This window comes from Sturnus vulgaris, chromosome 10 (assembly GCF_052056855.1).
Source record: "Sturnus vulgaris isolate bStuVul1 chromosome 10, bStuVul1.hap1, whole genome shotgun sequence".
NCBI classification, from domain to species: Eukaryota; Metazoa; Chordata; class Aves; order Passeriformes; family Sturnidae; genus Sturnus; species Sturnus vulgaris.
In genome coordinates, this window is record NC_142252.1 from 1,004,548 (window position 1) to 1,017,455 (window position 12,908).

At 60.5% G+C, this 12,908-nt stretch overlaps 1 protein-coding gene across 1 annotated transcript; it reads left to right on the plus strand.

Moving 5' to 3' along the window:
* The first annotated feature begins 1,191 nt into the window (after window positions 1–1,191).
* FOXL2 (forkhead box L2) lies at window positions 1,192–3,388 on the plus strand. The gene has a single exon (XM_014870491.2). The coding sequence runs from the start codon at window positions 1,192–1,194 to the stop codon at window positions 2,113–2,115; it is 924 nt and encodes a 307-aa protein (XP_014725977.1). The 3' UTR covers window positions 2,116–3,388.
* The last annotated feature ends 9,520 nt before the right edge of the window (window positions 3,389–12,908 follow it).

Sequence of the window (12,908 nt, forward strand, 5' to 3'; positions counted from 1 at the left end):
AGGCCCGGGGGTCAAACGGGGCCGGTGTGCCTCGCTCCCGGGACAGGACTGGAGAGTTCGATAGAAACCACTGCCAAGTGTCGCTGCTGCACCCGGGGCTGAGCAGCCCCGGGGCACTGTTTTTTTACAGAGCGACATCTCTTGTGCTCGGGCCAGCTGTCACTGACTGTCTGCTGCTCGGGCAGGCTCTGCCTAAAGGCAGGAAAGGGAAAGGAGAGGGGAATGTCTGTGCCACATACGCTACTCCAGGAACCGTGTGAAATAAGCCGAAACCCTGCAGTTGAAGGAGCAGGAAAGCTGCCCAGTGTGTCATCCCCCGTCCCGCTAACTTGCCCCGGCCCTCGAGGCTCCTGTCAGCCCCGCAGCCGCGCTGGGGGCCGGCATGTACTCTGCGGGGAGGGAGAAGGGGCGACCCGACACCTTTTGCTTTCTGTCTCCTGCAAATAAGAGCTGCAAGAACCTACTCGCAGAGAGCGGCAACAGCCTCCTTGTGCTCCCCGGGCGCGATCGGTTGGCGGGGCCCGCGGCCAAGACATATAAACGCGACCGCGTGTGCGGCTGGACGTGTGACAAGCGGCCGCGGCAGGGCGAGCGCCGCGGGCACACCCCTTCGCACCCACCGCCTCCAGCGCGACCCCGCGCCGGGCGGGAGGGGAGCGCGGCGCCGCGGGCCCCGGCGGGCTCCGGGGTGGGCGGCGGAGGCTCGCCCAGCGCCCCCGGACGCCGCCCCCCGCCTCCCCCCGCCCCCGGCGGCACGGCAGAGCCGGGGCGGTTCCGCGCCGCTCCGCGGGGCCACGTCGGGCCGTGTGTGCGCGGGGCTGAGCGCGGCGCCGTGACTGCAGGGTGAACTCGGCCGTGCCCAGCGGCTCGGCGGCGATAGGGGAGCGGGCTCCTGACGAAAGCGGAACTCGGCCGGGCCCATACAAATCAGAAAAGAGCCCGGCCGCCGCGGCAGAGGGGAGCGGAGCCCGCGGGGGCAGGGACGACGCCGCACGCCGCGCTGCGCGGACCAGCGGCGCCGCGAGAGGCGCCTCCCGATCTCCGCCCGGGTCCCGGCTTCGACTTCGGCTCCGGCCCCGTCCCGGCGAGCGCGGAGCGGCACGGCCGGCAGCAGCGGGCTCCGTGCAGCGGGCAGCGCTCGGCACCGCGCGGCGCGGCGCTGGGCGCCCCGGGCGGCGGGCGCGGGGCACCATGATGAGCAGCTACCCGGACGGCGAGGAGGACACGGTGGCGCTGCTGGCTCATGACACCAGCGGCGGCAAGGAGCCGGATCGGGGCAAGGAGGAGCTGAGCGCGGACAAGGGCCCCGAGAAGCCGGACCCCTCGCAGAAGCCCCCCTATTCCTATGTGGCCCTGATCGCCATGGCCATTCGGGAGAGCGCGGAGAAGAGGCTTACGCTGTCCGGGATCTACCAGTACATCATCAGCAAGTTCCCTTTCTACGAGAAGAACAAGAAAGGCTGGCAGAACAGCATCCGCCACAACCTCAGCCTCAACGAGTGCTTCATCAAGGTACCCCGGGAGGGTGGCGGCGAGCGCAAGGGCAACTACTGGACCCTGGACCCCGCCTGCGAGGACATGTTCGAGAAGGGCAACTACCGCAGGAGACGAAGGATGAAACGGCCTTTCCGGCCACCTCCGACCCACTTCCAGCCTGGCAAGACCCTCTTCAGCCCCGACAGCTACGGCTACCTGTCCCCGCCCAAGTACTTGCAGTCCACCTTCATGAACAACTCGTGGCCGCTGGCGCAGCCCCCCGCGCCCATGCCCTACACGTCCTGCCAGATGTCTGGTGGGAACGTCAGCCCCGTCAATGTGAAAGGACTCTCGGGCCCGGCGTCCTACAGCCCCTACTCGCGGGTGCAGAGCATGGCGCTGCCCAGCATGGTGAACTCCTACAACGGCATGGGGCACCACCACCACCACCACCCGCACGCCCACCACCCCCAGCAGCTCAGCCCGGCCAGCCCCGCTCCGCCCGCGGCCCCGGCGGCAAACGGAGCCGGCCTCCAGTTTGCCTGCGCCCGCCAGCCCGCCGAGCTGTCCATGATGCACTGTTCTTACTGGGAGCACGACAGCAAACACAGCGCCCTGCACTCCCGCATAGACATCTAGGGAGGCTCCGGCCAGCCGCAGTCACAGAAATGCACCGGCCACGCTGCCCCTCTCCTACCCCGCCGCGTTCCCCTGCGCTCCGCGTCTCTCCTCCTCGTCTCTAGCCACGGACTTCCCTCTCTCTGTGCCCAAACTCTCGCGGTGGGGAAATAGCAACATTGCCCCGCGTGTAGTGTCAGTGTAGGAGCCGTTCCTCCGTGAGAAGAAGGCAGTGTAAGTGTGGGGGTTCCCCGCGGGGCTGCGCCGGCAGCGGCGGCCGGGCCGCCTGTCTCCGGGCGAGCGGGGATTCACCGGGACTTTCTCTGCTCGTGTGTGTGTTTGTGAGTTGTTGGGTTTGATGGGGTTTTCTTGGTTTGGGTTTGTTTGCTTTAGGGTTTTTTTGTTTGTTTGTTTAGGGGTTTTTTTGGGATTTTTTTTGGGGGGGGGAGGGAGGATCTAATTAAAAATTGGCTGTTCAGCGCTGAAAATTATGCTCCTATGTAATTCAGCCGTAGTCTTTTCGGGCTCAGCCGTGGGGCGAGTAAAGCGGAGTTTATAAATAGCGGAGGTATTTTCAGGCGTGCGGTGCGGGGCTGCCGGGGCCTAACACTACCGAGTGCCCACGGTGCTCGTCCTCCTTCTCTTCATCCCCTCTGTCTTTTTCCTCGCTCTGCAAAGCACTGCGCTTCTTCCGAGCTGTGGCTTTTCGTTAAAATAGTACTTAACGTGGGGACTGCTGTAACAGCAGATGTGCGATATTGCTGGTTAATAGAAACCAACAAACAAAACACGCCAGGGTCACTCGTGAAACGTTTCGGCAGCGGTAAATGTATTTTTTAAAGGAGACAATGTCCTATGAGGTCTTAAAAGTAATTTTATGCAGGTCTAAAAAAATATTTTGATGTTATAAAAAAAAAGAAAAGAGACGCTTTCTTGTAAATTGGGATATATTTCCATGTGCATATTATTATTAATAATGAAAGTTTAAACTATCTTAAGTTTTTTTGCCCCCAACCTGGCCCAAAATGGATTTTCCGGTAGGTTCTGCTTTTGAATGCTTTCCCTTTTTCTTAAAAGGTTTTGATCCTTCAATTTTACATAGATTAATGTGAAAAAAAAAAATAGCGGTTTTAAAACAGGGCCAGTTCATAGCGATTTTGTAAATGTTTGTGTAAACCGATAGATGCTGTGGCATAGTACCATTGTGGGACCAACTTTTCTAGAATGAGCTAGCACTTTCATTGTACTTTCTAGCATTGTAAAGTCTCCAATAAAATGCCTTTTCTTCTTTCCATATCGTTTTACTTCACTCTGCTCCTCCGCGCTCGGGGTCGGGAAGCGGCAGCGGAGCGCGGGGTGGGCTCTGCGTGCCGGGGCCGCTCGGGGCTGTGGACACCGCTCCCGGCCCGCGGCTGCAGCGCTCCCCGGTGCGGCACGGGGCTCGGCTGCGGGGACCCTGCTGGGCGCTCCATCAGCTCTGCCGGGCACCGGCGGAGAGCTCCCGGGCCCCGGGGCTGTCCCGGCCGCGGCTGAGAGGTGCGGGGACCGCAGCGTTGGTTCCGCCGGCGTGCGGGGCGGGCGAGCCCGGGAGCGCCTCTGTTGCGGGGCGCGGGCAGCTGCCGGCCCCCACCCGTGTGCCCGGCCCGGGGCGCCGGCGGCAGGGGCCTGGGGCAGTGCCTGGGGCTGTGCCGGACCCTGGCTTCGCTTTCGTTTCTTCCCCGCGTGCTCGGAGCCGTGGTCTGGAAGGAAAAGTGCGGTCCCGTGTCGCTCCGAGCCCGGCCCGGCCACGCTGCGACGGGGCCTGAGCCCCATGCGGGCCCGGGCCGGTGGCGGAGCCGGGAGCCGCAGGCGGGTCTCTCTTTCCTCGCCGAGCCGGCAGCGGCCCGGGCCTCCTTCTACCCCTGCCCGTCCCCGCAGGCAGCGGCCCTTGCGCGGGGCCTGGGGGTCCGGAGAGGATGGGGCAGGCGGGGCGGCCCCCGCTCGGTGCCGGCCCGGCTCGCAGTGGGTCCCGCTCAGACTCCGGCCTGGCCAGGCCTGCGGTTCTGCGGCAGCAGCGGAGATGCGGTGGTAGCCTCCCGGACCCGCGGGCAGCTCGCTGCCGAGGACAGGGCTGCCAGGGGTGAATCCAGGAACGGGCCTGAGCACTCCGCTCCGCAGCCAGCGGCCTGGCACTTGCCCTTGCCCGGCTGCTTGGCGCTCTCCCGTTCTGTCAGGGCCTGCTTCCCTGCACGGCAGGAAGCGGCAGCCTGCAGCCCGGCCACAGAAAGCAGTGAGAGACGTGGCGACCGGTCGCCTCTCTGCCGCTCGGCGGGCACGGCCCGGGCAGAGGGGCTCTGGGGAACCCGCGGGGCCATCCCGGAGCCCTGCTGTGCCCCTGGCCCCGCTCCCCAGGCGGAGAGGGCGCTGCGAGCCGAAGGGCTCCGAGGGGCGGACAGAGACGCACAGAGGGTGCAGAAAGCGGGGTCACTGCGAGGCGGCGGTGCCGCCACCGCTCCGCGCTGTGCAGGGAGCCGCGGCCCGAGAGGCTGCCCCGGGCACAGGGCGAGACGGAGAGAGCCTGGTCCCTGCACGAACACCGGTGTAGTGGGAGGCCGAAGGCCGGAGCGGGGATGCCAGCGCACAAGGGACGCAGCCGGGTCTCACGCCAGTGCCAGCGGTGGCTCTGCGGGACCTCCGCGCCTCTGACCTGCCCGGGGCCCTCGCGTGGGAGCGGGCGGCGGAGGGGAGAGGTAGCACCGCTCACACGCACCGAGGATAGCAGCTTTGCACCGGAGGGCTCAGGGCCTTGGCTGCTTGTTCCTTATTAGATCGGTACTGAAAATCCCGCTATTTTCCTCCGGGGTATGTTGAGGTCAAAAGGGAAACTCCTGCCACCGTATGTGGGCACGGGGCGAAGGGAGGGTGGGAGCACTTCCCCGGACCCCTATAGAGGCCAACGGGTGCCTCCCTGGGCTCCTTCCTGGGCTGTGCCGTCGTTCGGCCTGAAGCAAAGGCTGAAGCACCCTTGGCACACGCCCGGGAACCGCTGGGGCCCGCCAGCTTTGAGTGAAGAGATACGTGACCATACCAAGTGTAGGGAGAGGAGGCGGCAGGCCCGGACCGAACAGGGACGTGCGGCCTCTGGGGCTATTCCAGTTCCCGAGTGGTCTCCACCCAGGTCCCGCTGTGCTTGACCAGCGACAGAGAGGCAAGGAGCCGCGCGTCTGGGGGAGAAGTGGGCCGGCAGGGCCGTGCGCTCTCTCCCAGCCCGGCCAGGGTCTGTCCGTCTGCTGGGCTCCCTGTGCCCGGCCAGGGCTCTGCTCTCATTCGGCCCGGACTCTCCCCGCCGCTCCTGGGTGGCCGTGGCAGTCGTGCCTGTAGGCTGTTTTCACGATCGTTTTCTGTATTTTACAAACAGAGACTGCACTGAATGTAAACTCGCAGGGAAATAGAGGGGAGAGCCCGCTCGCCGTCCCTGGCCGCCGGGCGCTGTCGGCTGCAGCCGAGCCTCCGCCGCTGCCGGGAATGGCCGGGCCCCCCGCTCAGTCCCGTTCGGCCTGGGGACGGGGTGGCCATCATCTCACCCTGCGTGCTGGTGCTTGCCTGAAAGTGGGCACGGCCCCTGGGGAGCCGCCACGGACCGCCCAGGCACGCAGGGACCGAGTGTCCCGTCCGAGCATTGCTTCCCCGCGGGCCCTCTCCCAGCCCGGGTGATGTGCGGGACCGGGCCGCACCCCGGGACAGCGGCACTTGGGACGGCAGAGACTGAGCGGCAGCAGGGCCTGTACAGACCGGTCTGCAGTCAGCTCCGTGGGCACGAACACCACCACAGGACCAAGGGTACCCGCGGTGGCTCAGCATTCCCTCGCCCCGGGTCGCCTCCTCCTCCCGCGGCTCCCACCTTCCCCCGGCCGCGCCGCCGCCCAGCCCTTTCGGCCCCTCTCAAAATCAAGAGGCCGAGCGCCGCACTCCTGGCAAGCGCTGGGTTTGCGCGTTGTGTAAGGTCTTTCCCCGTTATATAAATGATTGCAGGAGGAATGTACACGGAGCGGGACGCGCTCCCCGGGACAGCACCTTGGCCCGGAGCCTCCTCCGGTCCCGGGGCCGCCGCCCGCCGCGGGGCTGCTCCAGGGGCCAGAGCTGGGGAAGGGGGGCTCAGGGCTGCTGAGCCGCCGCCGCTGCCCTTTCGTTTATGCAACGCTGGCGAGAGATGAAAGCAGAAGAGCGAGGGGTGTTTTCTCCCTGCCCAGAGCGGGCGTGGAAGCAGCCTGCCTCTGTCGGGGAAGGACAGAGTTTGATCCCCGAGGCTGAGCGGACTCCCAGCGCCCCTCTGCTGCTCCAGACCCCGGGAAGTGCCAGCTCCGGGGGATGTTTTGCGACCTTAGCTTTCTCGTCCTCTCCGGTCCTTTGAAGGGTGCAGAGCCCCTTCCGAGGGTGGCAGAGCCCTGGGCGCCGGGAGCGCTCCCGGCGGCGCGGCACGGCACAGAACGGGCACGGCACGGCACAGAACGGGCACGGCGCGGCACGGCGCGGTTGCCCTCTGCCTGCGGGACCGCTGCGACAGCCGCCCGGCAGCGGGGTGCTGAATGAGGGACCCCGTGGGCTCTGTCCCGGCTCCTCTCGCCGTGCCGGCACCGGGCAGGAGGCGGTGGCTGCGGGCAAGGCAGAGCCAAGCTCCGTGAGGAGACACACACAGAGCTCTTACCTTGCGCCCTCCCTCCCGCCCAGGCCGGAGCGGCTGTTTAATACCGCCTGATTCCTGGTATTCTTGTCAGTGTTTTAAGTGGTGAAAAAGTCATTTCCAGTCCCATGGTCTGCGTTTCACCCTGAACTCATTGAAAATAGAGTGCGGGGTCAGGACTGTTTATTATACAACCAATTAAAACAGGAAAATATGCAAAGGCTTCATTCAGCGAGATCCGGCTATTGTTAAACCGAAAACGATATTTTTGTTTCAAAAATAAAAAAGTACATTTGTTACTTAAAAAATCTCCGCTCTGCGTGTGTGACAGTCGGGAGCGCGGCGAGCTCCGGCAGCCCCGGCTCGGGCCCGGGCTGTGCGGCCGGAGGGCGGCTCGACGGGGCGGGCGGCGGGCACACACCGGGGACCCCGATCCCCCCGCCCTGAGGGGTCCGCTCCTGCTCACTCGCAGGAGGGGCCGGCCAGCCCCAAACGCGGCAGGCGGGCACGGGCAGCCGGCGCGGTGCGTTGGTCAATATAAGACCGTGAAGAAAATATTGCGAGGGCTAAAAAGCTCGACGCTGTAGCAGTCTCGGGCAGGGCCGGGATAACCAGGCTGGAGAGCCCCGAGAAGCCCGGCAGAGTCCCGTGCTGAGCCCCGGAGCGGCGCCGGCAGCCCTGGGTACACCACGACGGCCGGGAGGGCGAGTGGCCTCAGCGGGGCTCCCTGCCCTGCGGCTCCCCTGCGGCTTCTCCATCCACCCGTACGAAACCCAGCAGAAGCCCATCCCCTGGTCTGCGGGGCATGGCCGCCCTGGCAAGCTCTGCTCTGGGGCACTGTAACATCTGCCCCGCAGCACGGGCCAGGCGGGGGGACAGGGGGGCTCCTCCCGCAGTCCGGGACCGCCGCCCGCCCCAGGTAGCCCTCGGGGATGTGCTCAGCAGCGGGCCTGGGAAGCATTCACCAAAACAATCGCTCGGGCTGGCCTAATCCAATGAGTTTATTTTAGTCCTCGAGCTGTATTGAAAACATTCGCTCTGCTTCTTGTGGTTGTTTATAGTATGTTGGTCTGAACATCACAGCCTCCTTTCTGGAAAAGTCTTACAGGATTCAGGCGGAGGGAAACCAACACAGAAGTGACTCGGAAAGCATGATGGCAAATGATTAATCAAATCAGAGACAGGAAGGCGGAGGTAATCAATGAGTTTTCACTTTTAGTTTACTTGGATGGACATATTTTTCCTTTTTCTTTCCGTAAGTTTAGAAACCACACGGGGTTTTATTGGCCAAACAAGCAGCTGCAGGATTTGGTGGGCTGGTGGGAATTCGTTCAGAATCAGTTGCATGTTTCCTAACGAAGAATTTGGCTTTCGTCAAAACCTCATGCTTGTTCCCGCCCCAGGCATGCGGCGCCGGGCACCGGGCAGGGCTGCGCCCGGCGGGACCCCGCCTGCCCCCCTGCGGGAACCTGCCCGCGGTCCCGGAAAGAGGCAAGCGAGGACCACAGATCAGGAACGCATCGGCAGGGAGAAGAGAGCCTTGCTCTCCCTCAAGGTTGCACAGTGAGCAAATACCCCTAGAAATCTCATCAGGTGCGTTTTTAAAGTGAAACATCAGCTGCCTTTGAGAGAGGGTTTGCGAGCTCTCTAAGGCCTTTGCCCGTTATAAAATGACGGCAGACGGAACGCCGCCTTGCCCTGCCGTGCCGGAGGTGCCAAACTCGGTTTTCCCCGAGGGCACATGTGGGTGCGGGCACACAGGTGGCTCCTGACACCGGCGGAAGCTCCTGGCTTCCCAGCTGGTCCCGGTAAACCCTACGGTTTTGCTGGCAGAGTAATTGTTCGCCTACTTTCGTTTAATATCTTTCTCCCTCCAAAAGGAACTTTTCCCCTACTCTACACGAATTCAAAGAGATCACGAAATAACGGGAAGGAATTTCCCTTTTCTCGTTCACAGTGACCATTTTCGATGACACGAGGCAGCACGGGGTGAATGCGGGCACGGAGTGGCCCCGAGCCGCGGGCTGGCCCTCGAGGGACGTGTCACCAACAACTGATGGGCAATCTGGCGTTTGCCTGGGGCAGGGGCGTCTGAAGAAAAACCACGAGGTTTCGCTGAATGGGCTCTGGGAGAGGAGAAGGTTCGTGATTTGTGGGCTGTCGGGGTAGCCTCCACTTCTTCGGACAAGCAGTGCTTGCCAAGGTGCGGGTTTGGAGGCACGCCGACGGCCCCACCGGAGAGAAGAGTTACTGAGTTAAGAGTTTCAGTTATGTCGCCCGTTTCTCCGTTTTTCCCCAGCGATAACTGTGACTCTTTTCGTTACTATCGTTTTGTTCCTCGAAAACCCAAACAAAAGTACAAGGCGAAGCTGAGCACAACATGAGGCGTAATGTTCTAAGTTATCAAAAAGGGGAAGAAACAAAAAAGGGTCACTCGCTACTGATCTCTCTTTTTCAGGTGTTGGTTTTAACAAGACGTTCAGAAAAAAAAATCTATTATGTACATATCGACATGCGCTTCCTCTGCTCATGGCTTTGGCCGTGATGTCACTTGGTGCTTATCAGTCACAACGTCTGAGGCATCTGGTACGTGGCTCCTGGCTGCTCCCCGCGCTCGGGTACGAGTGGTCCTTGAGGCACGAAAGCTGCCTCGCATCCAGCCCCGCATCCAGCCCCGCATCGAACGCCACATCCAGCCCCGCATCCAGCCCCACATCCAGCCCCACATCGAAAGCCACATCCAACCCCGCACTCAGCTCCTCATCCAACACCGCATCCAGCCCCGCACTCAGCTCCTCCTCCAGCCCCACATCCAGCACCGCATCCAGCCCCGCACTCAGCTCCTCCTCCAGCCCCACATCCAGCACCGCATTCAGCCCCGCACTCAGCTCCTCATCCAACCCCGCATCCAGCCCCGCAGAGGAGCATCTGGCAGCCCTGGCGGAGAATCAGAAGCAGCGCGGGCTCGCACAGCCCAGACAACGAAATCCCCAGAAATATTCACTGCCGCTGGCTGCCTGGCTACTAAAACACCTCCCGGGAGCAGGGTGAGGCAGGGAGGGGTTTCAGGGGGAAGCCGGTTGCAGAAGCCTGAGGTTTGGGCAGTCGGAGTTCTGCCTTGGTGCGTCTTCCCCAAGGTTTTGGGGCCTTGCCTGCGGGCGCCAAGCGGAACCAGCCCCTTCTGCCTTCAGAGCAGCCCCAGGCGGGGCAGGAGGGAACTACCCCGGGATCCCCGCTAGTAGCAGCGGGAGAGGGGCCTCCGAGGCCATGTCCTTCAATCCATGTCCTCGCTAGATCCTGCCATGAATGTGATGTTCCCAGGGAGCGGCGGGAGGGCGCGGGGCAGCGGCCACCCTTCCGGGCAGCCAGGGCAAGGGGCAAGGGCGGGGGCAGGGACTTGGGAAGGGGCGGCCTCTCAGTCCCCGGCCTTACAAGTTGCTTTTCTGCTTCCTATGAAGCCTTCGAGATACGGGGACGTTTTCAAAAAAAGAGAAACAGGAGATTTTAAAAGATAGCAGTAAGGCTTTTAAAAATACACATCAGTGATGATATCTCCTGTAGAGCAGCCTCGTGCCCGGCCTGTTGTAGTTCTAGTCCCGGGGAACAGTCCTCTCAACCTACTCTTTCCCCAAAATCAACGAGTTTGCTTCGGAAGCATCTTGGTTCGACTTTTTTGATAAACCACAATTCAGCTCAGCCCAGAGCAGCCACTGGTGTCTGGGACAGTCACCAGTTGCCTTGGAACATAAATAGGAACCACTTGTTTAAACATCTTAAGGTCCCAAAATCTCTAAGAGCCATCACAGAAGGGTTTGGGTTTTTTTTTTTTTTCCCTTCCCGATGCGCGAAAGGACTGAGGGGATTATAGCAAAGAATGTCTGCTCCGGCTGCTGCAAGCACCAGAAGATTTTGGTTTGCCTTTTTTTTATTTTTTCCCCATCAGTTTTTCCATTCCTTGAGGAAAATTTTTCAGTATCTGAATCAAAGTGCATGATTCCAACTTTTTTTTTTCCCTGTTGTTTTGTTTTATCTCGGCCCTTTTTCATGTTTTCATTTAAAAAGTGACAGATTTGGTAGAACTCTCAAGTGTTTCCCATTAGAGGCGGGGAGTTCACCAGTGCGTCTTTCTGATGTTGCACATGACACGTTTCGGGGTTTGAGGCAGGAGCACGCCCTAAGCGGTTGCAGTTGGGGCACTGCGGGCTCGTGTCCGGAGCAGTGTCCGGAGCAGTGTCCGGGATCGTGTCCGAGCCCGGCCCGGCGCTGCCCTCTGCCGGCCCCGCACCGCCGGGAGCGGCTCCGTGTCTCCAGCCCCGCCGGGAGCAGCTCCGTGTCCCCAGCCCCGGGGGCTCCGTGTCCCGCCTGCTCCGGGGGCTCCGTGTCCCCTCGCCCCGCCTGGAGTGGCTCCGTGTCCCCCTGCACCGCCGGGACCGGCTCTGTGTCCCCCCACCCCGTGGGCTCCGTGTCCCCTCCGCCCCTCCGGGAGCAGCTCCGTGTCCCCCCCGCTCCGGGGGCTCCACGCGTCCCCACCGCAGCAGCGGCCGAACTCCAGAAAGCGCCTGGCAAAGCCCGGGGGGCGGGAGGTGTTTCCCAGCCTCGGGACGTTCTCCGTGCGGCCTCGCAATGCGGGGAATTCCTGCTCTAGAAATGCGCGCTTGCACATTTCTGCTTTTGCCGGCTCCGATCCTCTCGCGGATTCTCCTTCGCTGCTGCTCTCCCTCTCTAGCTGTTACCTCTCTCGCCCTTATTCCTGACAGTAGGCTTTTACCACCGCTCTGGTGTTCCGTGGTTTTAACCACGGACCTCTCCTTTGAGGAAAATTTCCTTCATGTAACAAATCGTTCTGAGTTCTAGTGTTTTGGAGTGTTGCCCCGTACGAATTTTTAATAAGGTGCTGTGGAAAGCAGCACTTGGTTAGAAGAACTAGGAGGTGTCAAGTAATCTTCATAGCCAAATTTTCTTGTAAATACATGCAGGGTACAATCCTCCTTTGGCAAATGAGACTTTACAAATACATAAAACTTGTGTGCACTGACATTTTTTGTAGTAAACCTTAATTTAATATTACTCCGACCCCCCAAAAAACACTGTGTAGTCCATTGACCTTGAGCAAAAGCACATTTGTAACTGCAAAATGGGAAATGAGAAAAAAAAAAAAAAAAAAAAAAAAGGATATGGGTTAAGGAATTATCCCTTTCCATACATTACTCTCATTTGTTAATGCATGGACACAGGATTGTTGCTAGCTTATAGCAGCAGTTTGTAATTTATGCAACAAAATCACGAAGTTCTGAAGTTCCCAACGTCGTAGAGTTTAAGGCGTTCACAATTTATTAGATACTACATGAATTCTAATATTTCTTATATGATCAGCTAGTGCCCTTTTCTCGAAAAGGAGGTGGCTATTTATAAAGTGTTAGGAGAAACAGGGTTTGCTGAAGAAACTCAAGTGCGGTGGATCCTACAGAAATGTAAGGACCAGTGAAACGATGCTGCAGTTAGAAAGAAGTCCTGGTTTCTCCGTGCTGCTGTGAGCTCCCTGCCCTGTTTCAGTTCTGCCCGGGGGCTGCGCAGGGGGATTTGTGTGGGGCAGGGGGACTGCAGCGCTTCCCACAGCCCCCGGAATGAAGTTCATGAGGAAAATCACGAAGGTGACTCCAGTCCTTGTGTCTCAGCAGCCAGCCCAGCTGGAGGATGAGCTGTGATACCCACTGCCAGCACGGAAATACAGACTGCAAATGAAGCCACCCTTTGGGTGCCCAGTCTGGCCGTGCTGAAGCCACCGTCTCGGCTCGCTGTCGCAGTGTCAATGTGCCAGCTCTGATGGCACGAGTTTGAGTGGCGAGGACTGAGCTAGGGCAGCTCTCTTCAGTGAACAAACTTACCTGCCTTAATTTCCAGGGTATTTTTCTAATCTTTCAACTTCTGAGCTGTCAAAGACTGGAGCACAGCTGAATTTTGGACTCACTGAGCACCCACAGCTGGAGCCAGCGCAGTGGGAAGATGAGGTGCTGGCTACTTCTAGGAGGAAGGTGCTCACCTTGCATTGGGAATTCCAGGAGTGGGAAATTTTTTTTGTGGTTTATATTTGTAGCTATGGTTATATTTGTTTACTGTTCAGCAAGATTGAGGCGTTCCTGCAATACCACAGCAC